The 27,300-nt window shown below is 41.8% G+C and overlaps 1 protein-coding gene across 3 annotated transcripts in view; it reads right to left on the bottom strand.

Moving 5' to 3' along the window:
* Positions 1 to 2,623: 2,623 nt before the first annotated feature.
* rabep1 (rabaptin, RAB GTPase binding effector protein 1) overlaps positions 2,624 to 27,300 on the bottom strand; it is a 57,276-nt gene continuing 32,599 nt past the window's right edge. The window contains exons 15-19 of one of the 3 annotated variants that reach the window (XM_034177685.1): positions 26,774 to 26,785; positions 12,586 to 12,641; positions 10,652 to 10,750; positions 9,659 to 9,775; positions 2,624 to 3,003 (exon numbers count right to left, since the gene is read on the bottom strand). In XM_034177685.1, the coding sequence (XP_034033576.1) occupies positions 2,902 to 3,003; positions 9,659 to 9,775; positions 10,652 to 10,750; positions 12,586 to 12,641; positions 26,774 to 26,785 (386 nt within the window). In that variant the 3' untranslated portion in view covers positions 2,624 to 2,901. Of the gene's footprint in view, positions 3,004 to 9,658; positions 9,776 to 10,651; positions 10,751 to 12,585; positions 12,642 to 26,647; positions 26,691 to 26,730; positions 26,786 to 27,300 lie in introns of those variants that run through there. The other 2 variants (XM_034177687.1, XM_034177688.1) reach the window with 2 other exon arrangements.

The following is a 27,300-nucleotide window of genomic DNA, read 5'->3' as shown; positions in this document are numbered from 1 at the left end:
AGAAACATGCCCATATCATGATGCTTGCACCACCATGCTTCACTGTCTTCACTGTGAACTGTAGCTTGAATTCAGAGTTTGGGGGTCGTCTCACAAACTGTCTGCGGCCCTTGGACCCAAAAAGAACAATTTTACTCTCATCAGTCCACAAAATATTCCTCCATTTCTCTTTAGGCCAGTTGATGTGTTCTTTGGCAAATTGTAACCTCTTCTGTACGTCTTTTATTTAACAGAGGGACTTTGTGGGGGATTCTTGCAAATAAATTAGCTTCACACAGGTGTCTTCTGTCACCGCACTTACAGGTAACTCCAGACTGTCTTTGAGCATCCGGGAACTGATCAATGGGTGAGCCTTTGCCATTCTGGTTATTCTTCTATCCATTTTGATGGTTGTCTTCCGTTTTCTTCCACGCGTCTTTTTTTTGTCCATTTTAAAGCATTGGAGATCATTGTAGATGAACAGCCTATAATTTTTTTGAACCTGCATATAAGTTTTCCCCTCTCCAATCAACTTTTTAATCAAACTACACTGTTCTTCTGAACAATGTCTTGAACGTCCCATTTTCCTCAGGCTTTCAAAGAGAAAAGCATGTTCATCAGGTGCTGGCTTCATCCTTACATAGGGGACACCTGATTCACTCCTGTTTGTTCCACAAAATTGACAAACTCACTGACTGAATGCCACACTACTATTATTGTGAACACCCCCTTTTCTACTGTTTTTTTTAACTAATAGCCCAATATCATAGCCTTAAGAGTGTGCATATCATGAATGCTTGGTCTTGTTGGATTTGTGAGAATCTCCTGACTTTACTGGTACCTTGTTTCCCATGTAACAATAAGAAATATACTCAAAACCTGGATTAAAACTTGTGCCAATTCAACATGAAAACCTGGATTAAAACTTGTGCCAATTCAACATGCAGATCCACCTTGGATTTGCTGTGGCGACCCCAAGTGCAAACAAGGGAGCAGCCGAAGGGACTTAGTCACATAGCACTACTATTATTCTGAACACTACTGTAACTCCTTCTGGCCTTCTCTATACTTTTCCATCAGTATTCTCAGAGCAAACATTGCATCTGTAGTGCTCTTTTTCGGCATGAAAACATATTGCTGCTCACAGATCTTCACCCGTTTTCTGAGCCTAGCTTCTACTACTTTCCCATAACTTTACGCTGTGGCTGATCAGCTTTATGCCTCTGTAGTTCCTGCAGCTCTGCACATCACCCTTGTTCTTAAACATAGGAACCAGCACACTTCCTCTCCATTCATCAGGTTTCCTCTCACTTTCCAAGATTTTATTAAACAATCTGGTTAGAAACGTCACTGCCATCTCATTTCCAAGACATTTCCATGACTCCAATGGAATGTCATCTGGACCAACTGCCTTTCCACTCTTCATCCTTACTAATCTCTTGTACTTCCTGATGTACTCTCTCCACATCATGCAGCCTTTTTTCTCTCATTTTCTTTGAGCTCAAAATATTCCCTCCACCTTCTCAGCACACTCTCCTCACTTGTGAGCACGTTACCATCTGCGTCTTTGATTACCATAACCCACCACGCATCTTTCCCAGCACTGTCCCTTTATCTGACCAATTGGTACAAGTGCTTTTCTCGTTTTTTACTCTTCAACTTCTTGTACAGCTCACTAAGTGCCTTTTCCTTAGCTTTTGCCACTTCTCTTTTTGCCTTACGCCACATCTCCTTGTACTCCTGTCTACTTTCTTCATCTCTCTAACTATGACAATTCTTTTTTTGCCAACCTCTTTCTCCTTGTGCTTTCTTGGACATCTTCGTCTCCTTGTCTTCCTTCCACTGTCCAGATGTCACCCAGTACCTTCCTTGCTGTCTCCCTCACCACATCTGCAATACTTTTCCAGTTGTTAGCTATTTATGCCAGTTAAAAAAAATGCACTGGAATATAAACTGTACATCATCAATACAGTTTGTAGTCAGTTGTAATAAAGTACAAAGATGTTTATTTTCATGTAACCGGAAACTGTTAGCTAACGTAATTTTCATATCTGATTTACTAAACTGAGTTAGCGGTATAAGTGATGATTTAGTCAAATTGGGTAAATATTTAAGCTTTCCATTATTTTTGATAGATTATAATTTATTCGAGATTTAGCATGACTTACAAAAACTTTTTTTTTTAAGTTTAACGTAAAAACAAAAAATGAACATAAAAGCCATATAGGGTGAGTAGTTTTTATGGGACCTGTAATTACTTAAAAAAAAAAAAAAACTAAAGTCGGTGGGAATTTCACCAACAACAAAAATGTACATTTGACACTTACGAGGTTTGTCTCACATGCCCCTGGAAAAGACAAAAGCTTCATGGAAGGACAACTGGAGGTTACTGTGCTCGAATCCTGTCTTTTTTTTTTTTTTTTTTACAAAACTGATGTCCCGCCAGTTTCCGTGAATCATCTGTTTGCCACAGGTTGGAATGACCAGAAGGGGAAAGATCAACCATGATTCATTTGAGCATCTAAGTTGTTCACACACACACACGGTTGAGGGAAGAGAATAGCAGCAGATCCAATGATGATGTATTTACCTAGAAAGAGAAGCTGCAGATGAGAAGTGCTGCAGAAGACAACAGAACTTTTTGGTTGAGCAAACAGACGCATTTATCTACAGTAATAAGGAGATACACATCCACAGGAGCTTCACGCCTTCTGTCCGGGCGTTTTATTTACTTTTTTAGTAGCGTTTCATCATCATGCTCTGTCCCAACACTCTTAATGTACAGAGAAGACCAGGAACTCCTGGAGCCATGCTGGTCCGTGTCCCTCCAAACAGTTCCGTGGATGTTCTGGGGAGGAGGAGCTTAAGGGTCAGATCGAGAACGACGGGAATGAACCTGGAAGGAGCTAGGGTTTAATGGTATCATGTCTCTGGAAGCTGGTTGATGTCAGTCAAGTTGGTGTCATTGAGGATGACTTTGATCCGATCCAGAGAGTCGGCCTGTCGTATCCGCTCCAGCTGGACCTGTACATGCCCCCCCAAAAAGAACAACCACAACAAAAAAATTAAATTAGAATTTGTCAAAGAAGTTTTAAAATTTTGATTGTGCTTTGCGAGACAACAATATTAACACAGAATATAAATACACAAGGGCTGGATACTTTTATAAACAGTTTCTCAGTTTGACATGTTCAAGACATTATTCTGTGAAGAACTGTGATGATATTTCTACCGTATTTTCTGAAGTACTAGCGCAGTGCCCGTAGGAAGTTTGTGTACTTTTATATGGGGGGAGCAAATACCACTTGCTCTGCAAAATAATAAAGAACAGGATTCAGTTTGTGTTGCCAAATCAAATTAAAATGACACGGAACAAAAAGATATTAGTTAATACATTTTGTTTCTGTCATTTGATAATTAACTTCACACTGTTATAGGCCAATCTCCAACCTTCCTTTTCTCTCAAAAATTCTTGAAAGGGTAGTTGTAAAACAGCTAACTGATCATCTGCAGAGGAATGGTCTATTTGAAGAGTTTCAGTCAGGTTTTAGAATTCATCATAGTACAGAAACAGCATTAGTGAAGGTTACAAATGATCTTCTTATGGCCTCAGACAGTGGACTCATCTCTGTGCTTGTTCTGTTAGACCTCAGTGCTGCTTTTGATACTGTTGACCATAAAAGTTTATTACAGAGATTAGAGCATGCCATAGGTATTAAAGGCACTGTGCTGCGGTGGTTTGAATCATATTTATCTAATAGATTACAATTTGTTCATGTAAATGGGGAATCTTCTTCACAGACTAAGGTTAATTATGGAGTTCCACAAGGTTCTGTGCTAGGACCAATTTTATTCACTTTATACATGCTTCCCTTAGGCAGTATTATTAGACGGCATTGCTTAAATTTTCATTGTTACGCAGATGATACCCAGCTTTATCTATCCATGAAGCCAGAGGACACACACCAATTAGCTAAACTGCAGGATTGTCTTACAGACATAAGGACATGGATGACCTCTAATTTCCTGCTTTTAAACTCAGATAAAACTGAAGTTATTGTACTTGGCCCCACAAATCTTAGAAACATGGTGTCTAACCAGATCCTTACTCTGGATGGCATTGCCCTGACCTCTAGTAATACTGTGAGAAATCTTGGAGTCATTTTTGATCAGGATATGTCATTCATTAGCGCATATTAAACAAATATGTAAGACTGCTTTTTTGCATTTACGCAATATCTCTAAAATTAGAAAGGTCTTATCTCAGAGTGATGCTGAAAAACTAATTCATGCATTTATTTCCTCTAGGCTGGACTATTGTAATTCATTATTATCAGGTTGTCCTAAAAGTTCCCTGAAAAGCCTTCAGTTAATTCAAAATGCTGCAGCTAGAGTACTGACGGGGACTAGAAGGAGAGAGCATATCTCACCCATATTGGCCTCTCTTCATTGGCTTCCTGTTAATTATAGAATAGAATTTAAAATTCTTCTTCTTATAAGGTTTTGAATAATCAGGTCCCATCTTATCTTAGGGACCTCATAGTACCATATCACCCCAATAGAGCGCTTCGCTCTCAGACTGCAGGCTTACTTGTAGTTCCTAGGGTTTGTAAGAGTAGAATGGGAGGCAGAGCCTTCAGCTTTCAGGCTCCTCTCCTGTGGAACCAGCTCCCAATTCGGATCAGGGAGACAGACACCCTCTCTACTTTTAAGATTAGGCTTAAAACTCTCCTTTTTGCTAAAGCTTATATTTAGGGCTGGATCAGGTGACCCTGAACCATCCCTTAGTTATGCTGCTATAGACTTAGACTGCTGGGGGGTTCCCATAATGCACTGAGTGTTTCTTTCTCTTTTTGCTCTGTATGCACCACTCTGCATTTAATCATTAGTGATTGATCTCTGCTCCCCTCCACAGCATGTCTTTTTCCTGGTTCTCTCCCTCAGCCCCAACCAGTCCCAGCAGAAGACTGCCCCTCCCTGAGCCTGGTTCTGCTGGAGGTTTCTTCCTGTTAAAAGGGAGTTTTTCCTTCCCACTGTCGCCAAGTGCTTGCTCACAGGGGGTCGTTTTGACCTTTGGGGTTTTTACGTAATTATTGTATGGCCTTGCCTTACAATATAAAGCGCCTTGGGGCAACTGTTTGTTGTGATTTGGCGCTATATAAATAAAATTGAATTGAACTGTTCAAGTTATTATCATTAACTATCTAACTTGGTAGGAGGTGCTGACAGTAAGGTAACGTTCCTTAGTGTGTTCTGTAAAGATAACCACAAACTAATTACATGCTTTCTTAAAATCAAATGAAACAATATTAGTTCTTGAACTCAGTGTTGGAGCTTGAAGAAGAACAGTGCAAGAATACAGACATTATTAGTGTGTGTGTGTGTGGTCCCCAAAAAAACTTCAAAATAAAAGTTTTGAAAATAAATCCAAAAAAACTTCATAATAAAGGTCCGAGCTGATTAATAGGCATGTTTTATGTCATTCGAGTCTACGCTTTGATTTATGTTATATTATTATTTTAATATATTATTTCATATAGTTTCAAAAATCAGTTTTATTATAAGAAAATAAAAGGATTCATATTAAATAAATTATTGGAAAAGACTCAGACCAAATTAAACAGAACTTTTAGAATATGTGAAACAGTACTCCACCTACTGAACAGTTTATTTAAACTTGGACTCACGGCAAATATATGATTTTATTCAGCAAATGTACTTACTGAAACTTTGTACAAATAATGAGAAATTTGTTTGTGTTAGCAAAAAACGGACTTTAGCTAACGTCTCCTGAGTGTTGTCAAGTTAAACTCAATCGCAAAGAGCACTGACAGCATGCGTTTCACAGTAAAAGTATTTGCTGGGGTGCTGGCAAATGTTTTATTGTGAAATGGTGCGAGCAACATGAACTATCTGATGTTGTTTAACTTTGCTACCAGGAACATCAGTGAGCCACGCCATCCTGGAATTATGAATGTTTCAATGTTAATCAAAATAAAGGTTTTGAAAATTAATTCTCAAAATTTTCATAATGAAGGATGCACATCATCATGCTATGTGCAAGCCATATCCTAAAGCGGAGGCCAATCTGACAGAGTCACATATGTGGCACAGTTGGCAACATATATAACTTACCTTCTTGAGTTAAATAACAGCTTTTATTCAAGTTGAGTTTACTTATGTTTTTAATTTGAATCATCCAGATAATTTTTTACAGTGTGGAGGCCAGAGAAGGTCACATGGGTATGTTCCTTCTTGATTCCTGCAAGAGGCTGCAGCATCTGTTCGTGGGAAATCCATGGCTGCAAGCAACTGAAAACTTTTTGACTGAACATTTTCTGTGCGGAAAAACCACACAGCACAAGCCCCCCCATGAAAGTTTTGGGGAAAAAAAAAATGGTGCCATTCGGTACATTGTGAGAGCACTTTGGTCAGTACAAGAAAACTATGAGGCCAATTACATTATTTTTTAATTAATTGATTTATTTTTTAAAGCAGCTCCTGAATTTTGGGATTCATTGTACATTGTTGTAGTGTAATTTCATTACTGGTGTTTTATTCTGTTCAGTGTTTTGATTCATGGGAAAGCTTTATATAAATAATAATTATTAATAACACTCACTAACTCACTCATCTTCAACCGCTTATCCGGGATCGGGTCGTGGGGGCCAACAGTTTTAGCAGGTGACCCCAGACTTCCCTTTCCCATACCACATTCACCACCTCTGACTGAGGGACCCGAGGCATTCCCAGGTCAGTGTGGAGATATAATCTCTCCACCTTGTCCTGGGTCTTCCTCGGGGTCTCCTCTCAGATGGATGTGCCTGGAACACCTCGTTAGGGAAGCGCCCAGGAGGCATCCTTACCAGATGTCCGAACCACCTCAGCTGGCTCCTTTCAAAGCAAAGGAGAAGCAGATCAACTCTGAGCTCCCCACGGACGGCCGAGCTTCTCACCCTATATCTAAGGGAGACACCAGCCACCCTCCTGAGGAAGCCCATTTCAGCCACTAATACCCGTCATGTCCCAACCCTCATGACCATGGGTGAGAGTAGGAACGAAGATTGACCAGCAGATCAAGACCTTCGCCTTTTGGTTCAGTTCCCTTTTCGTCACAGCAGTACGGTAGAGTGAACGCAACACCCACCCTGCTTCATTATCCCCTCACTCGTGAACAAGACCCCAAGGTACTTGAACTCCTTCACTTGGGGCAAGACCGTATTCCCTACATGTAGTAGGCAATACATTGGTTTCCTGCTGAGAACCATGGAGAACCAACTATCAGTTGAACCCTCCTTTCCAGCACCCTGGAGTAGACTTTACCAGTGAGGCTGAGTAGTGTGATGCCTCTGTAATTGGTGCACACTCTTTGGTCCCCCTTTTTAAATATGGGACCACCACCCCAGTTTGCCACTCCTAAAGCACTGTCCCAGACCTCATCGCAATGTTGAAGAGATGTCTCATCCAAGACAATCGCTCCACACCCAGATCCTTCAGCATTTTTGGACGTATCTCATCAGCCCCCGGGGCCCTGCCACTGCAGAGTTGTGTGACTACCTCAGTGATTTCCATCAGGGAAATTGATGATAATCCTCCCTCAGCTTCCAGCTCTGCCCCTACTACAGAGGGCGTTCTAGTCTGATGCAGGAGTTCCTCAAAATGTTCCTTCTAGCGCTGGATTACATCCTCATTTGAGGTCAACAGAGTCCCATCCTTACTATAGACGGCTTGGACGATTCCCCGTTTTCCCCTCCTGAGGTGCTTCACAGTCCGCCAGAAGCACCTTGGTGCTGACCGAAAGGCTTTCTCCATGGTTGCTCCGAATTCCTCCCAGATCCGCTGCTTTGCCTCCCTCACAGCAGAGGCTGCCGCCCTTCAGGCCTGTCGGTACCTTGCAACTGCCTCCGGAGTCCTCCAAGATAACATATCCCGGAAGGACTCCTCCTTCAGTCGGACGGCTTCCCTGACCACCGGTGTCCACCATGGTGTTTGAGGGTTGCTGTCCCTTGAGGCATCTAAGACCTTCCGGCCACAGCTCCCCACTGCAACTTCAGCAATGGAAGCTTTGAACATTCCTCATTCTGGTTCAATGCCCCCAACCTCCAAAGGGATACTAGAAAAGCTCCGCCGGAGGTGTGAGTTGAAGATCTGTTGGACAGTGGGCTCCTCCAGATGTTCCCAGTTCACCTGTACTATCCATTTGGGCTTACCAGGTCTGTCCAAAGTCCTCCCCCACCCTCTGATCCAACTCACCACCAGATGGTGATCAGTTGACAGCTCTGCCCCTCTGTTCAACCGGGTGTCCAGAACATGCGGCCTTAGATCAGATGATGCGATCACAAAATCGATCATTGATCTTTGGCCAAGGGTGCTCTGGTACCATGTACACTTATGAGCATCCTTATGCTCAAACACAGGTTTAGTTATGGACAGTCCGTGACTAGCAGAGAAGTCCAATAGCAAACAACCATTCGGGTTTAGATCAGGGAGGCCGTTCCTCCCAATTGCGCCTCTCCAGGTGTCTCTGTCATTGCCCACATGTGCGTTGAAGTCCCCCAGCAGAACAATGGAGTCCCCCACCAGAGCACCATACAGGACTCCACTCAGGGACCCCATGAAGGCCGAATACTCCAAACTGCTGTTCAGTGCATACGCACAAACAACAGTCAGTTTTCCCCCCTGCCAACCGAAGGCACAGGGAGGCGACCCTCTCATCTACTGGGGTAAACTCCAACGTAGCTGCGCTCAGCCAGGTACTCGTGAGTATCCCCACACCAACCCGGCGTCTCACACCCTGGGCAACTCCAGAGAAGAATAAGGTCCAACCCCTATCAAGGAGAGTGGTTCTGGAGCCGAGGCTGTGAGTGGAGGCAAGGCCCACCAGATCTAACTGGTATCGCCCCAACTCCTTCCCTCACAGCAAGGTGACATTTCACACTCCCAGAGCTAGCCCCTGCCGCCTGGGTCTGGTCCGCCGAGGTCCTCAACTTTCACTTCCACCCAAGGGACAGCGCACCCGACACCAGCGGTTCCCCCTGCGGGTGGTGAGCCCACACTGTGGAGATGGAAGGTCCATGTTACCATTTTGGGCTGTGCCCAACTGGGCTCAGTGGCAAGCCCAGCCACCAGGCACTCGCCGACGGGCCCTACATCCAGGCCTGGCTTCAGATGGGGCCCCGGGCTTCCTCCAGGCCGGGTCACATTTCCTCTGCCTTGTTTTGTCATGGTGTCTTGTGAACCATTCTTAGTCTGGCCTCTTGACTGAAACCAATTTGCCATGGGAGACCCTCCCAGGAGCTCAAAGACTCCAGACAACACAGCTCTCAGGTTCATAACGGCACACAAACCTCTCCACCACGATAAGGTGATGGTTCCTGGAGAGTTATTAATAACACACATGTGATTTTTCTAGTATGTGTGCTGCACCAGAGTAAAAGTTGCAGGACCTCCCAAACTAACAAAGCAAAAAACGGGACTTGTACTCTGGAAAATCCAGTAACTGCATCAGGACTTGAGGGAACAAAAACAAATAGCTATTAAAACAGAATTTTAGACATCTATAATGTGAAAATGTTTTCCACAGCAGCAAAAATGAAACTTCCCTGTCAGATGAATGAGAAAATAAAATTATCTCCTTGATTTTTACATATTTATTCTCAATGAAACAACACATCCTTACCTGAAGAGTCTGAGACAGTTTGACAAAATCCTTCTGAACCTGTTCGCTGACATCCAGCTCCGTCTGCAGCCGCTGAGCTTTGCCTCGCTCGTCCAGAACCTGACTCTCCAGCGCACTCTGCAGGACACACAAACACAACCAGAAAGGAAGAAAAGCCTTCACTTTCACCAGTGCACTCTCCATCAAGATAGGAGACAAACATTAAATATTCTGAAGACCATTGTTGAAATCTGATATTACATAAGTGTGAATCCTGATGAGAAAAACCCTCGAACTGATACTTTTAATGTCTGGAACAAACCTGTTTGGACAACAAGAATACAAAATCATGCTGTCTGAGACCAGCACAAATCAAGTTTAAAGTGGTTAAAATTTTTATTTTTTAAATTTATATCTAAGGAAAATGTGAGTTTGTGTTCAACTTGCTTCAAGATTCTCTTAACACTCCTCTACGAGGATGAAAAACACTTAAAAATGCAGATGGAGCGTACAGTCATCACCTCTCTCAGAAAACAGTCTTTGGTGCAAATATTTAATAAAACTGAGCATCAAACACTGACAAACACGGAGCCATGATAGCGAGATGAAGCCTGGGTGTCGAGGCTTCAACACACCATTGAGTCGTTCAGCCAGCTGCTTTACCAAAAGCTTCATTTAAGAGTACATTAGAGACTACTGACATCTACTGGTCAAATAATGTATAGCACATTTACAATGGTATTACACACTAGAAGTCATAGATATTACAGCCAACACAGGATGGATGGAAATGATTCAACACCAGGTTTCTTCAAATTAACTAATAATTTTACTATTTTAATTAATCTGAGAACAATTTAAATTAATTAGTGTGGATGTCATAGCACATATTCACTGAGGCTTCAAATTGACATTTACCCGTCGGTGTATTCAACTTTTTTTTTTCCCTTCGATTTGACAAGTTGGAATAACACTTTTCACTTTTAGTGTTTTGACACTGTAGCAATGACAAACCTTTGCAGAGGAGAGTTCTGTGAGCTGCTGCTCCAGACTCATCTTCAAGCCCTGGATCTTCTCCAAAGCCTCAACCTTCTCTGAGAGACTGTTCTGCAACTATACAAAGACAACAATAATACCCATTAAACAAACCATACGGGGGGGGGGGGGGGGTCGACAAACAAACCGTATGGCACAGTGTCTTCCACCTGCCTAACATCTGTTACAAATAATCACAAAAACACAGAATTAAAGTGCAAAAATGTGCACAAATAATCACTAAAAATGATGAAATGTTGCTATTTAAAAAAAAAAATCCTGAACAATAAATGTGCAGGTGAAGGATAAACAGCAGCTGTCTGAAGCCTGCACTCCATTTCAGCCCTCAGCCGTGGCCATATTGTTGCTACATCATCACCAGAACGGGACCTGCTAAGTCAAGCCAAAATCAATTGTAAACACGGCGGAGGGCGAGCTATTTTCGGATGATTTTTATCAAGTGTGGAGTCTGAAGGTGATTTTGAAGCAGCAGTGCGGACCACAGCCTTATGGTTTTGAGCCTTATTTAGACCACAATGAGGGAGAATAAACCTTGGAGGAAAACCTTCATTCTGACAACAGTGATGATATTTATTGGCAGAGTTCAGAACACAGAAATATAAAATATATAATGCAGGCAATTTCAGCATGCAGGTAGAGATTACTTTTTTTGCCAGCTCTTTGGTCATAATCAACTGATTAAAAAATTGTTTTACTATCTGTGACATCAGAAAAAAGTAATGAGGAAGTGTGGATTTTTTATTTGTTTTTTCCTGAGAAACAGGTACATACATTTCAAATCTATGTTGCAAGGGACTAAAAATATCAGCTTTTTAAAAAATAAATATTGTTTCCTTCTTGAATACAGTTAGTGTACTGTATATTAGTAGCGCAACACGTTATTATTAAACATTAAAACCATTCACACAAGGAGTAAATAATATAGTCTTACCTGTCCGTTTCAGTGAGATCATCTTCAGTCTGATGAAAACATCTGAAAATAATTTAATTCGTTGTCCTGGCTGAAGAAAAGTCCATGATGGGTTGAGTCTCTGCTGTACTGATCCAGGACCGGCACGGTCAACTACAGGTGTAAACCGCTAATTGCGTCTGATGGATCGAGTCTCTGCTGTGAATGTATCCTCTTGTTCCACCACAAGTCACTTTGCACTGCAAGTTAAAAGACTCCCAGTCCCTCATCTGCTCCTAACATTTGTAGGCACGTGAATTATCCCATGATGATTCACAAAACAAAATGTGTAAACACTCAGTTTTGCCTCTGTGTCGAGTGGAGAAGCTGCAGACACGGTGCGTGTGCGCTCATCAATCTAAGTGTTCCACCTACCAATCAAAAGAATTCTGCCGGTGAGAATTTACTGTTCTGACAGAGAAAACACAGCGCAGCTCCAATCTGAACCACTCAGTAGAAATGAGGCTGTCAGTAGCTTGTAAAAATCCATAAATTAATCGAACTATTAAGATAATGATTCCGGCGCAGATGCCACTTCCTCCTCCTTCTCCAATGTCGGGGCTTGCCAGGAAGTTCCTGGTTTTTAGTGGTGTACAGTTCAAAATCTGAATATCTCTTCAGTAACTGCGCACCAGGAAAGGATAAATTTCAAACTTTTTTAATTTTAGTCGTAAATACTCAAAAAAAAAAAACATTACATATTGTGTCACCTACACTTTAATTTAGAAATAAATGTCTAATCCATAGAGACCAAATTATACCAGATCTGTTACCAACACCAATTCTAATGTATCACATCAAGTTCTGACTTGCGTTTTTATCTCAGCTACAGAGACAGCCTGTTAATTGAACCAGGATCCACAGACCTTTCTGTGTTAGAACTTAGGAATCTTGTCTGAAACAAAGACCAGGTTCTCTGGAGCTAAAGAGCAGACAGACGTACCTCTTCCTTCTCTGTTTTTACTCGCTCCAGCTCAGTCTTCAAACTGGAGAAAGACGCTGTGGGACAAACAGATGTTGAGAGGATCATCAGTGTTGGTCTCTCCACATACAGGACCTTAATGTCCTCCTGTTAGTCATCACTCAATGAGAAAATTCACACTGTGCACGGTGTGTGCGAGTTGTAGTGAAGGTGTTAGTGAGACCTTTACAGGCCCCGAGGCTTGCTGGTGCCGGTGTCGCAGACCAAACGGTCCACCCCTAAATTGGTCTGCCCTGCCTCCACTGTGCATGCATCATTTCGGAGCTCACCCGCTCGTCTGAGACAGTCTATTCACGCAAAGCGATCAAATAGATTAATGGGATTATTAACCATCAGATGACAAAGTAAAACCTCTTAAATCATTCTAAGTCAGTTTTAATCAGAAACAAGGCCATTTTAAGGAGAAACTAGGCGACAGTCGGTGACGCTTTGAAATGACCGAAGCACAGTGAATGCATCAGCGAGCAGCTCGTGTAGCCGCCACGCTCGGATCGCTTCCTGTCTTTTATGAAGAAATAATGCTGAATTTGGAAATGGAAATGACTGTTGTACAAAAGCTTCAGATATCTGTCACAGACAGATGATGACTGGAGGCAGCTTGAAGCAGAAACGAGGTCATAATTGGTGAACTGCAGTTAATGATGCATGCGCAGTGAAGGCAGGGTGGACCGATTTTTAGAGGGGACCGTTCAGTCGGTAAAACTGGGTGATTATCTCCGGATTCTGTAGGATGACACAGATGAGAGTCTAGGAGTCAGACACAGAATAGATGTTTATTGTCACTGCATTTCTGCAATGAAATTCTGGTGGCACTTTCCAAACAGCTATACACAAAAAACAACAGCAGCAGCAGCTTTAAAAAACAAACAGCTTCACAGGATGGCAAGACCTTAAAATAACACACTCATCTTCAATTGCTTAATCCAATTAAGGCTCGTGGGGGGGCTGGAGCCTATCCCAGCAGTCATCGAGCGGGAGGCGGGGTACACCCAGGACAGGACGCCAGTCTGTCGCAGGGCCACATATAGACAAATAAACACATTCACACCCGCATGCACACCTACAGACAATTTAAAGTTTCCAATCCACCTAACCTGCATGTCTTTGGATGTGGGAGGAAGCCAAAGCACCCGGAGAGAACACACGCAAGTACGGGGAGAACCCATGACCTTCTCGCTGTGAGGTAACAGTGGTAACCACTAAGTCACCGTACCGCCCAAAATAATAGCAAGAAAAAATTGCTTAATAAATTATTAAGGTGCTTAATGCTTAGTGAGGTAGAATAGTTTGAGATATGCAAACGGACTATTACTTATTGCACGTTGATATCAGTTACTGAATGTCTGTGTTTGTGGGAGGGGGACGGGGTGGGTGATGGAGGCTTCAACTCTGGGGAAAAAGCTGTTCTTTAGCCTAACAGTCTGTGTCCTTATAGTGCAGTACCTCTTCCTTGATAGCAAAAGAGCAAACAGGGAATGTCCCAGGTGGCTGTTATCCTTGGGCCGTGCTTTCCTCTGCAAGTGCTCAACATACACAGAGTCCAGGTCTGGAAGGTCAGCTCCTACAATCCTCTGTGCTGTCTTCACCACCCGGAACCGATCTTTTTTGTCCTCTGCTGTGCAGCTGCTGCACCACACTGTGCATCCGTGGTAGAGGATGCTCTCTGTGGTGCTTCTGTAGAAGTTCCTGAGCAGTTGTGGAGCCAGACCAGCCTGCTTTAGCTTCCTCAGGAAGAACATCCTCTGCTGGGCTTTTTTCATCAGGTTGTGGGTGTGTAATGCCCATGTCAGATCCTTGCTGATGTGGGTGCCAAGCAGTGGTGGGCATAGTTCCGCTAATCCACTAACTGGCGAAGCTAACTTTTTGGTAGCGGATTAGGTTTTCAATTTACCATCAGCAGACCAATTAGCTTCTGCTAACCTTTAAGCCGCACTCACACCGGGCGCGATCAGACGCTACAAATTTGCGTGGGTCGCCAAGCGACGGACGCGCCTCCTTCGCCTGGTGTGTCGCTCTGCTTTTGCTGCGAAAATTCACCCCGGTGCGTCATCAAATAGGAGGAGCTTCCATTCCGCTCGCTGGCTCCGGTTGTCAGTCAAGTTAACATGACGGACCTTGATCACACGGTGCGAGTTGTTGTGGAAAGATGACAAACGTCATGAGATGTTCCCAATTCAGGGAGTATCATTATTTGCTGCAGTCTGGATGATGGCTGCTTTCAGCAGTCCTTCCTCCTCTGCGGGACCCAGTTTGAAGACCTCCTGTCCCCTTCACGCGTGCACATGTAAACAATTAAAAATAAATAAATAAACTCTGCTGCCTGCTGCAGTGCTGCATCTTGCTCTTCCCCCAAAAACACTGTCATAATTGTGTTTACAAACCAGTCACCATTTGTTTTATTATACATCAAATCAAAATCAAATCAATTTTATTTATATAGCGCCAAATCACAACAAACAGTTCCCCCAAGGCGCTTTATATTGTAAGGCAAAGCCATACAGTAATTACGGAAAGACCCCAACGGTCAAAACGACACCCTGTGAGCCAGCACTTGGCGACAGTGGGAAGGAAAAACTCCCTTTTAACAGGAAGTAACCTCCAGCAGAACCAGGCTCAGGGAGGGGCAGTCTTCTGCTGGGACTGGTTGGAGCTGAGGGAGAGAACCAGGAAAAAGACATGCTGTGGAAGAGAGCAGAGATCAATCACTAATGATCAAATGCAGAGTGGTGCATACAGAGCAAAAAGAGAAAAACACTCAGTGCATCATGGGAACCCCCCAGCAGTCTAAGTCTATAGCAGCATAATTAAGGGATGGTTCAGGGTCACCTGATCCAGCCCTAACTATAAGCTTTAGCAAAAAGGAAAGTTTTAAGCCTAATCTTAAAAGTAGAGAGGGTGTCTGTCTCCCTGATCCAAATTGGGAGCTGGTTCCACAGGAGAGGAGCCTGAAAGCTGAAGGCTCTGCATCCCATTCTACTCTTAAAAACCCTAGGAACTACAAGTAAGCCTGCAGTCTGAGAGCGACGTGCTCTATTGGGGTGATATGGTACTATGAGGTCCCTAAGATAAGATGGGACCTGATTATTCAAAACCTTATAAGTAAGAAGAAGAATTTTAAATTCTATTCTAGAATTAACAGGAAGCCAATGAAAAGAGGCCAATATGGGTGAAATATGCTGTCTCCTCCTAGTCCCCGTCAGTACTCTAGCTGCAGCATTTTGAATTAACTGAAGGCTTTTCAGGGAACTTTTAGGACAACCTGAGAATAATGAATTACAATAGTCCAGCCTAGAGGAAATAAATGCATGAATTAGTTTTTCAGCATCACTCTGAGACAAGACCTTTCTAATTTTAGAGATATTGCACAAATGCAAAAAAGCAGTCCTACATATTTGCTTAATATGCGCATTGAATGATATATCCTGATCAAAAATGACTCCAAGATTTCTCACAGTATTACTAGAGGTCAGGGTAATGCCATCCAGAGTAAGGATCTGGTTAGACACCATGTTTCTAAGATTTGTGGGGCCAAGTACAATAACTTCAGTTTTATCTGAGTTTAAAAGCAGGAAATTAGAGGTCATCCATGTCTTTATGTCTGTAAGACAATCCTGCAGTTTAGCTAATTGGTGTGTGTCCTCTGGCTTCATGGATAGATAAAGCTGGGTATCATCTACGTAACAATGACAATTTAAGCAATGCTGTCTAATAATACTGCCTAAGGGAAGCATGTATAAAGTGAATAAAATTGGTCCTAGCACAGAACCTTGTGGAACTCCATAATTAACCTTAGTCTGTGAAGAAGAGTCCCCATTTACATGAACAAATTGTAATCTATTAGATAAATATGACTCAAACCACCGCAGCGCAGTGCCTTTAATACCTATGGCATGCTCTAATCTCTAATAAAATTTTATGGTCAACAGTATCAAAAGCAGCACTGAGGTTTAACAGGACAAGCACAGAGATGAGTCCACTGTCTGAGGCCAAAAGAAGATCATTTGTAACCTTCACTAATGCTGTTTCTGTACTATGATGAATTCTAAAACCTGACTGAAACTCTTCAAATAGACCATTCCTCTGCAGATGATCAGTTAGCTGTTTTACAACTACCCTTTCAAGAATTTTTGAGAGAAAAGGAAGGTTGGAGATTGGCTTATAATTAGCTAAGATAGCTGGGTCAAGTGATGGCTTTTAAAGTAATGGTTTAATTACTGCCACCTTAAAAGCCTGTGGTACTAGCCAACTAATAAAGATAGATTGATCATATTTAAGATCGAAGCATTAATTAATGGTAGGGCTTCCTTGAGCAGCCTGGTAGGAATGGGGTCTAATAGACATGTTGATGGTTTGGAGGAAGTAACTAATGAAAATAACTCAGAACAATCGGAGAGAAAGAGTCTAGCCAAATACCGGCATCACTGAAAGCAGCCAAAGATAACGATATGGGATGGTTATGAGTAATTTTTTCTCTAATAGTTAAAATTTTATTAGCAAAGAAAGTTATGAAGTCATTACTAGTTAAAGTTAAAGGAATACTCGGCTCAATAGAGCTCTGACTCTTTGTCAGCCTGGCTACAGTGCTGAAAAGAAACCTGGGGTTGTTCTTATTTTCTTCAATAAGTGATGAGTAGTAAGATGTCCTAGCTTTACGGAGGGCTTTTTTTATAGAGCAACAGACTCTTTTTCCAGGCTAAGTGAGACACCATTTCCTCTCCAACTTACTTGTTATCTGCTTTAAGCTGCGAGTTTGTTATACCACGGAGTCAGGCACTTCTGATTTAAGGCTCTCTTTTTCAGAGGAGCTACAGCATCCAAAGTTGTCCTCAATGAGGATGTAAAACTATTGACGAGATAATCTATCTCACTCACAGAGTTTAGGTAGCTACTCTGCCCTGTGTTGGTATATGGCATTGGAGAACATAAAGAAGGAATCATATCCATAAACCTAGTAACAGTACTTTCTGAAAGACTTCTACTGTAATGAAAGTTATTCCCCACTGCTGGGTAGTCCATCAGAGTAAATGTAAATGTTATTAAGAAATGATCAGACAGAAGGGGGTTTTCAGGGAATACTGTTAAGTCTTCAATTTCCATACCATAAGTCAGAACAAGATCTAAGGTATGATTAAAGTGGTGGGTGGACTCATTTACATTTTGAGCAAAGCCAATCGAGTCTAATAATAGATTAAATGCAGTGTTGAGACTGTCATTCTCAGCATCTGTGTGGATGTTAAAATCGCCCACTATAATTATCTTATCTGAGCTAAGCACTAAGTCAGACAAAAGGTCTGAAAATTCACAGAGAAACTCACAGTAATGACCAGGTGGACGATAGATAACAACAAATAAAACTGGTTTTTGGGACTTCCAATTCGGATGGACAAGACTAAGAGTCAAGCTTTCAAATGAATTAAAGCTCTGTCTGGGTTTTGGATTAATTAATAAGCTGGAGTGGAAGATTGCTGCTAATCCTCCGCCTCGGCCCGTGCTACGAGCGTTCTGGCAGTTAGTGTGACTCGGGGGTGTTGACTCATTTAAACTAACATATTCATCCTGCTGTAACCAGGTTTCTGGTTACAGCATCCGGGCAGAATAAATCAATATGTTGATCAATTATTATATCATTTACTAACAGGGGCTTAGAAGAGAGAGACCTAATGTTTAATAGACCATATTTAACTGTTTTAGTCTGTGGTGCAGTTGAAGGTGCTATGTTATTTTTCTTTTTGAATTTTTATGCTTAAATAGATTTTTGCTGGTTATTGGTGGTCTGGGAGCAGGCACCGTCTCTACGGGGATGGGGTAATGAGGGGATGGCAGCGGGAGAGAAGCTGCAGAGAGGTGTGTATGACTACAACTCTGCTTCCTGGTCCCAACCCTGGGTAGTCACGGTTTCGAAGATTTAATAAAATTACATTACTACATCTGTGTAGTTAATAAAATATTCTCCACAGACGATTTGCTCGCGCGCGCACGTAAAAAAAATAAAGAAACTCCGCTGCTTGCTGCTCCTCGCTCTTTCCCAAAAAACTCTGTCATAACTGCGTTTAGAAACCAGTCACCATTTGTTTTATTATACATCTGTGTAGTTAATAAGTAAAATAATCTCCATGGACGATTCGGTCGCGCGCGCACGTAAAGTAAAAAGTAAAACAAACTCCACTCCCGCTGCTGTGGGGCTGCTGCTCGCTCCAAAAACTGTCAGAAGTGTGAAATAAAGGACAAAAGAGACAAGTCCTGCTCACAGGCTGACTACCAGATACAGGACATGTTCACATCTTCAGTCAAACTCCAGACATCTTCACGTCACTACATATTCAGTCCCTGATTGGTCATCGCGGCACGACAAGATGAAAATTTCAGATTTTTCAACTTGGGGAGGAGGGCAACGCGACGTGATGCGACGCAATATCGCGCCACAAACGCGCCAATCACTCAAAATCGCTTCACTCGCGTCGCTTCATTCGCATCCATCGCGTCGCGCTGCGTGACTTGGCGCCAAAACGCGTTGTTCCATAGGGATTACATGGCAACCTGTCGCTGCTGTCGCACACGTTGCGCCCAGTGTGAACGCAGCATTAGTCTGCTAATGTTTTTTTTGCTGGCATAGTTAGTAAAGCCGAATGGTCAAAAACATTTGGAAACCCTAAAATCATACATGTTAGTTCCTGTCTGTTATGTGTTTTGCAGCAGTCAGGCAACTATGAGGAGCTGAGCTCAACCCACAGAGGTTAATATGAGTACTAGAGTCCACAGTCGCGCTGAGCCATGTCCCGGCAAGGAGGTGTGGTTGCCATTTTAGATCCAGGCAACTCAGTAGGCAGCGTGCATTGACGCTCAATTAGTCTTGTCAAGAAACAGGTGGGATATGCCAGAAAGATGCACATGTTGGCAAAGCCACAAATGGAGGAAGAAGGGAGACATTTTCTTCCATAAGTAAGTGATTTTGGTTATTCTCGTCACTTTGTCCATGACATTTGGTCAATAAACCTGTGATGAATGCATGCCCGTGTCATCCGAGGACATGTACCATTAACTCTTATGTCTAGTTGATATTTTTCCCTGCTAGACTGATGTCTAGTTAAAATACTTGTCATTAGTGATTAGACTTGTTTGACAAGACCAACTTTTTTTTTTTTTTGCGCATTAAATAACCGAGCCACTGCTCGCAGATTAAAAATGACCCGCACTGTGCCGCTCAGTCACACCCTCACACAGAGATGTGTACCCACACCACTGTCTTGATGAATGAAACTCGGTCAATTAAGGATAATTGTGTATAAATATATATAAATGTATTGTAATGGATTGATGAGTCGCGCTGCGCTGAACGCAGCAGCAGGACGTCTCAGCTCAGCAGCTGGAACTGATCAGATCTGTGTAACTTTCAACACTAATATTTTGGAATGTGTGTGTGTGTCAGAGTACGTTTAATACTTTCCTGACTTAATTTAAGGTAAATTAATTTTACTGGCTCGATATCCAGGTCAGAATGGCATCTTAACACATATTTTCCGAGCGTTTTTTCCGAGTGTGTCCAGTCACGTATCCGCATTGAAAATGCATTAACATCCGGGCACTTCGTCAATATTTTGCCCAGTTAGGAGGTGTCATGTCACTGTCCATGAAGGGATATTTGCGTTTAGTAGGCAGCTTTGGGAGTACGGACTCTAGTACTCATTATTAACCTCTGTGGCTCAACCCTACCCCAGCAGAGGTGGCCTGGCTGCCAGGCTGCTACAAAAAAAAAAGTCATTTATATTCAGCATACAGTGCCCCAGACATGTGGCAGAAGGCATAAACAGCAAAGCAGGTTAGACTTGTGGTTTGATTTAAAAACCAAAGTAATTCCAGATGGTTTGATATTAATGTCAACTCTGTCATTTTTACAATGTGAAAATATCACAAATAACCTTTTGGTTTGAAGTCACGCGCTAATTCTGAAGGTTTGAGCATTGAAACTCACAGATGCCAAAAGGCATTATGGGAAAATGAGTCATCATTGGTTGTTTGGTTCATTTGTAAAAAAAAAAAAAAAAAAAAAAAAAAAAAAAAAAAAGTTACTATAACATGTTGGTTTTGTGTATTTGTAAATATGTCCATTTTTTTGATTTGTTAAAAAAAAAAATGCAAAACTGAAAATTCTGTTAAGTGTGATTAAGCGCAACGAATAGCGTCTGTGTGACAGTTGGATGCTATTCACACTCCCAATCCAGTAGATGGAAGGGTTCTATGCATTTTGACCCAAAATGCATAGAACCCTTCCATGCATTTTGGTTCAAAATGCTTAGAACCCTTCCATGCATTTTGGTTCAAAATGCATAGAACCCTTCCATGCATTTTGGTTCAAAATGCATAGAACCCTTCCATGCATTTTGGTTCAAAATGCATAGAACCCTTCCATGCATTTTGGGTCAAAATGCATAGAACCCTTCCATGCATTTTGGGTCAAAATGCATAGAACCCTTCCATCTACTGGATTGGGAGTGTGAATAGCATCCAACTGTCACACAGACGCTATTCATTACGTTGAATCACACTTAAACAAAATTTTCAGATTTGCAAATGCCTTTTTTAACAAATGGAAAAAGATGACATATTTACAAATACACATTTATTTGTAAAAAAAAACAACACACGTTACAGTAACTTGTGTGTTGGTTTTTATTAATAAATAAACCAACCAACCAGTGATGAGGCAGCTCATTTTCCCATAATGCCTTTTGGCATTTTGAGTTTTACGTCAAACCTGCTTTGCTGTTTATGCCTTTTGCCACACGTCTGGGGCACTGCATGTTGAATGTAAGTGACTCTTCTTTATAGCAGTTAGCAGGGCGCACAAAGACAGAAGCGCTGACTCGTTTGTGATAGCCTTTGATTCTACTCAGAAGCGTTGGCGGTGCTTAAACTCAAAACTGGCTTGTCAGTAGATGACAGTGTAGCAGAGTCAATACTAAAAGTTAGCAGTTAGGTGTTGCTTACGCTAATTTTTTTATATCGGTTAATCGGTATAAAAGTTAAATTCTCAGTTAGCAGATTAGCGGTTATCCAAGCTAACTTTCTGGTAAGCTGTGCCCACCACTGATGCTAAGGAACATGATGGAGTCCACCTTCTCCACCTCTTCTCCGCTGATGTGTAAAGGGGGCTGTGAGACTCTCCTGGTCCTCCTAAAGTCTATGATAACCTCCTTGGTTTTGGTGGTATTAAGTACCAGGTCATCGTTTGTAGACCACTGACAGGAATTTGATCTCCTCCTTGTACCATGTCTCGTAGTCCCTGAAAAGGCCTACCACCGTAGTGTCATCAGCAAACCTTATTAGGGTGTTGGAGGAGTGAGTCCTAGGTGAAGAGAGTGATGAATGCCAGACTAAGCACACACCCCTGCAGTGTGTCTGTGTTCATGGTTATAGTGCTAGATGTCAGGTTCCCCATCCTGACCTTCTGAGGTCTGTTGGTCGGGAAATCCATAATGTATGAATTGAGTTGAGAGTCTGAGGTTGGTGAATTTATGGACCAGTTTATGAGAGATTACAGTATTAAATGCACTGCTAAAATCTGCAAAGAGCATCCTGACGTATGTGTTTGGCTGCTCCAGGTGGGCCAGGGCTGTGTGAAGCGCCACAGCAACCTCTGTAGTTCTATTTGCCCGGTATGCAAACTGATGGCTGTCCAGATCTGCAGGGCTGCTATTTTTGATGTGTGCTAACACATCCTCTTAAAGCACTTCATAATGACCAGGGTGAGGGCAACAGTCATTGAGGGTTGTGACAGCAGGCTTTTTGGGCACAGGAACAATAGTAGTCCACTTGAGGCAGGTGGGGACAGCAGCTTGTTGTAGGCAGCCTGTCACCCCATCTGGTCCAGCTGCTTTGGTGGTGTCGATCCATTTGAAGGTGGATCTCACCTGGTGCTGCTGGAGGACGAGTGTCGGCTCCTCCTCAGGCTGGATTCTTTCAGCAGGCCGGGTTCTTCCCTGCTGCTTATCGAAGTGAGCAAAAAAGGGGTTCAGGCTGTCGGGGAGATCTCTGTCCTGACTGATCTGCGAGGTGTTGCTTTTATAGTCAGTCAGGGTTTTAATTCCACTCCACATGCTGCGGGGGTCATGATTCTCAAAGTGGCCCTCTATCTGTTGCCTGTACCTGCCCTTGGCTTCTCTGATGGCTTTTACTAGCTTTTTCCAGGCAGCATGCATTCCAGCTGGTCCCCTGACCTGTAGGCGGCGTTTCTAGCTTTAAGCAGTGACTGCACATGTCCATTAAACCAGGACTTTGTGGTTACTTCCCCAGCCACGGCCGGTACCCATTTTCAGCTGGGTGGACTTAGACAATGCCAAATAAGTGTCCTGTCCAAAGACACAGACAGTTAACACGAGTAGGATTCCAACCCAGGTCTACATATCCACTGAGCTACCTCCTGCCAGATCATAAACCCTAAAAACTCAAAGACACAGCAAGCCTTCAATCAAAGTAAAAAATAAATAAATGAAAATGTCTGTACTAAAGAGCTCATCACCATCAAAGTCAAAGTAAGTGATTTCAAACTGGAGGAACTTTTTCATAATTCTTAGAGCTGACGGACAAAGTACCACCTTTTTTGTGTGTTCCCACCAAACAGAACTAGGGAAGATCATAGTTTTTAGAAAGCAGTTCTGGGAACTTTTGTTTAGCTTCGAACAGGAAGTCTACCATCAAAACAGGAACCATACATGGTGCTACAAATGCAAACAGAAAAAAAGACACTTGGTTGGTGTTTTATTTGGTATTTTACTTATTTGGGAGGTCCTGTGATTTATATTCCAAAGGGATTTATTCATGAAAAAATACTGTATTGTCATCCATTTCCACAAGATGGCAATGTCTACACACATGACAAGCTACTCTTACGTACTAAATGAGGTACTGTTATTCCTACTTCAGAGTAGGTGGTGGTGGAAACGCAACATTAAGCTGGGTACCAACCACCATAAAACAAGTAGAAGATGATGACCTGAAGGACAAACATATTCTGCATCTTGGAGAATATTTAAGAAATGTTCTCAAGCTCAAAGACCAACTGTTGAGCACACACTGATCCACTGCAAAAAGTATGAGCTAGAGAGAAGAAATTTAGTGGTTTGGTTTAAGGACAAATCAACAACACAGGAAGTACGCAATCTTTTATTGGAATGCCTTCTTGCTACATGATTGATAGGGAGAATATAGTTTTTGTGGGTTTTTTTGGTCCTTTTCACTGCAAGTCTCCTGTCCACACTCCAGTCCAGTAGGTGGCAGTAGTGCACCTGTCAGCTGGTTTGCCAACTGCCATTAAAATCCAAAGAACAAGAACTGAAAGACCATTGTCATGGACTGAGATTACCCACTGATCTCTATATGACACTGGATCGCTCATGGCCATTGTGAAGCAAATCTGCCACCATATTACCACTCACATGTACCGCTCCTAAACGGTCTTTTCTACCGATCTTTAACCAGGCAAATGTAACTTTATTCTTTGTAATTTTGCCAAAAATGTCTTCATGTGTAGCTATAAACTGCGCAAATCGCCAGTTCAAAGGCTGTGGATGAACATTCAGCTGTGAGTATGACTGAAATAGAAAGTAATTAAAAATCATTTGACAAGTTCTATCCCTTATTCCAGCATATAGGCACAGATAATAATAACAATAATAATAAGTGGCTTGTGTGTAGCCACATGTTGAGTTTTGTGTTATGGCCCAGTCACACGACATACATTCCTGAATGAAGGGAAAATACATAAATTAATTAAAAAATTAAAAAGAAAAATAAAAAAAATAATTCGTTGAGAAAAGGTGGACGAACAAGCTTTATCGCGGAATAGCCTGCAAATCAAGAGCGCAAAAGGGACGAAAGAGGAACAAATCTAAACTGAAGCTAACAATCTCCGCGCTTTAAAAGAAATGCGCTTGGAGCCACAGCTGGAGCAGCATGTGTCTGCATCTCTGTATTCCAGGACTCGGCGCTGGGATGGAGCTCATAGCACCGAGTCCTGGAGAAACTGCAAACAGAAGTGTGTGATCTGACCCACGATGGAGATCTGTGTGCACGTCGGTGGGTCCACCTGCTCTGGTTCCTTGTCCAGAACAAAAGAGGGATCATCTCATCATTACGTTACTAAGCCATATATGTTGATTTATAACACAAAACTGTTAAAAGGGGAAATGGGGGAATAAGTGTAAAGATGACTGTTATATCAAATAAATTGATCAGTCCCTGTGAATGCGCATTGACTCCCCATATGCGGTTATTCCATGAGCTGCCACTGATCCACAACATTAATTCTTCCTTCCAGAACAGCTCTTTATATCATATGAATCGTCTACCTGTTGCCACATGTACATAAGGTGCATTGTCATTCCTATACTCATATTATTTTTAATTAAAAAAAATAAACGCACGCAGGTGGTGATGGCTGCTGCTAATGCTGCGTTCAAGTACCATCGGAAATTACACAACTTTTTTTGTTGTTTCATATTCAGCAGTTGCTTGTGGCAAAATAATTAATTGTATCCACACAAAAGATTAATTCTGGCTTATATAAGGTGACTGAGCCCATTGAAGCTGACCACCCCCCCCCCCCCCCCATTAAAAAAAAAAAAAAAAAAATCCAAGCAAACAGGCTGAGTTTGCCCTGTAATTTCCGATGGTACATGAACGCAGCGGCAGCAGCACTCAGAAATGGCTTCTGTACTGTGTGAAAACATTCAGCTGATCGAACGAAGTCAAAGTGAACGCTAACATTACAAAAGCTAAGCAAACGATAAAAAAAAACAAACAAACATCAAGAACGACAGCAAAACAAAATACGGACGAATTGAGGTTTTCAGTGGCATTCAATCAAATTTTTCAACAGTTTAAAAATCCTGAGGAAGCACCAGCTGCAGGAACAAAGCTGCGCGAAGGTTAAACAATACCAACGAATGTCCAGATTTCTTGTTTTGTTTGGGCTTCGTTGACATTTATAAGGTCTACTTGTGCATAGTTTTGGAGCTTTAGGCATTGTTGCTATGAGATTTATTACTAATATTAGGCTGAAGCTCACAGAGCTGTGTGTAATAAATATCGTCACTGCAGCAAAAACCAACTTTCCTGTAACTAGTTAAGTGTGTTTTATTCTTTCAGTGCAACTATTAAAAAAAATCCACTATTGCTATATCATCCATCATGACTTGTTATTCATCCACTTTTGTCCTTGTTCACGATATTGTACCAGATTTTTCATATATACTATCTGCACATATGCAAAAAAAAAAAGAAAAAAGAAAAACAGCAACTTTGTTCTGTGCGGTGCGGACCAAAATCAGGTTTAATGTGAATACATTTTGATCTTATCTCCATGAAAAATGGAAAGTTTTTCCTGAATCGAGTTTAACTTTCCTGTGTTCAGACCAAAAACATGGTTTAAAGACAGATTATTTTTCCCCATAAATTGAAACAAACTCTCAGCAATGGTGTAAATATGCCTTGAAAATTGTTAGTTTTTGGGAAGTTCCCCCAGTGAGGAATCCTTAAAATGGCTTGTTCTGAAAAACACCTTTTTATTTGTTCCTCATCTTTGAAGCTAAAACTAGCTAGCTAATACCAATTTAACTTGTCCATGAAATCAGAGATAGTTCAGGGTATGGCACTAGCATTAGCGCATCCTGTCACTCTTAAAAGCTAAGGTTAGCTCATCCTATCAATCTCAAAACTCACTAATTTGTTCCGTAAACCCTCATGACACCAAAATTAGCTTGTCCAAATTACGAAACTAAACCCGACAGGTACTGTGAGTAAAGTTAGTAGGAAGTCGTTCTGTGATTAGTTAACATCCTCTCAAGTGGCCAGTAAGTGGTATCAGACAAATCAGTACAACAAGCTTGAAATCCATGAGGTTTAGGTTGTGAGCGCAAAATGCATTCAGTCAGTGACAGTTAACCACAAACCACACAAATACATAAATAAATAATCCAGAATATCAGAATTTACTGCAAAGCACACGGTGACCCGTCTGTCTGTGTGGCAACACGTTAACAGGTTAATCAGTGAAGCACATTTTAGCCGTTCTACCACAGTTCACATTGTCTGAAAGCTACACATTTAAACACACACAAACTGCAGGTGAGTGAGTTTAAAATCTGGCATTTACCTTCCAAGATGTCTGAGTGGCAGTGACCAAGAGAAGAACCAAAGCAGAAAAACACACAGGAGAATCGTCTCAAACACAAATTAAAATCTCAGAAGATTAACAAAATTTTTTTTTTTTTTTTTTTTTTACCACGCACAGATTTTCAGATTTTAACAGTGCAAAAAACAAGCCAATGTTTTAACACTCGTGTCTTCGTTACAGTCAGACTCTGGTTCTTATACACTGCAAACCTTCTTGGTCTTTGGAGTGTACTATGTAAAAAAAAAAAACCTCTGAGTGCAGTAACTTATTTTGTAATCACCTGATATGTCATCAAACTTGGTATGAGTGTCAGGTGTTACGACCCCCAAAAAAAGAACATCGTCTTTCGGATTTAGAGGTCAAGGTCACTGGAGTATACTTTGTAAAAAAATCTTGTTAATGCAGTCATTTCTTTCTTAATCATCCAATTGTCACCAACCTTGGTATATGTGTTGGGTATTATGACCCAACAAAGCCTATTGATTTTCGTAGAAAAAAGTCAAAGG

The sequence above is a fragment of the Thalassophryne amazonica genome, chromosome 9 (genome assembly GCF_902500255.1).
Source record: "Thalassophryne amazonica chromosome 9, fThaAma1.1, whole genome shotgun sequence".
NCBI lineage: Eukaryota > Metazoa > Chordata > Actinopteri > Batrachoidiformes > Batrachoididae > Thalassophryne > Thalassophryne amazonica.
Note: the sequence above shows the minus strand (reverse complement) of the source record. Positions and strands in the feature narration are given on the sequence as shown.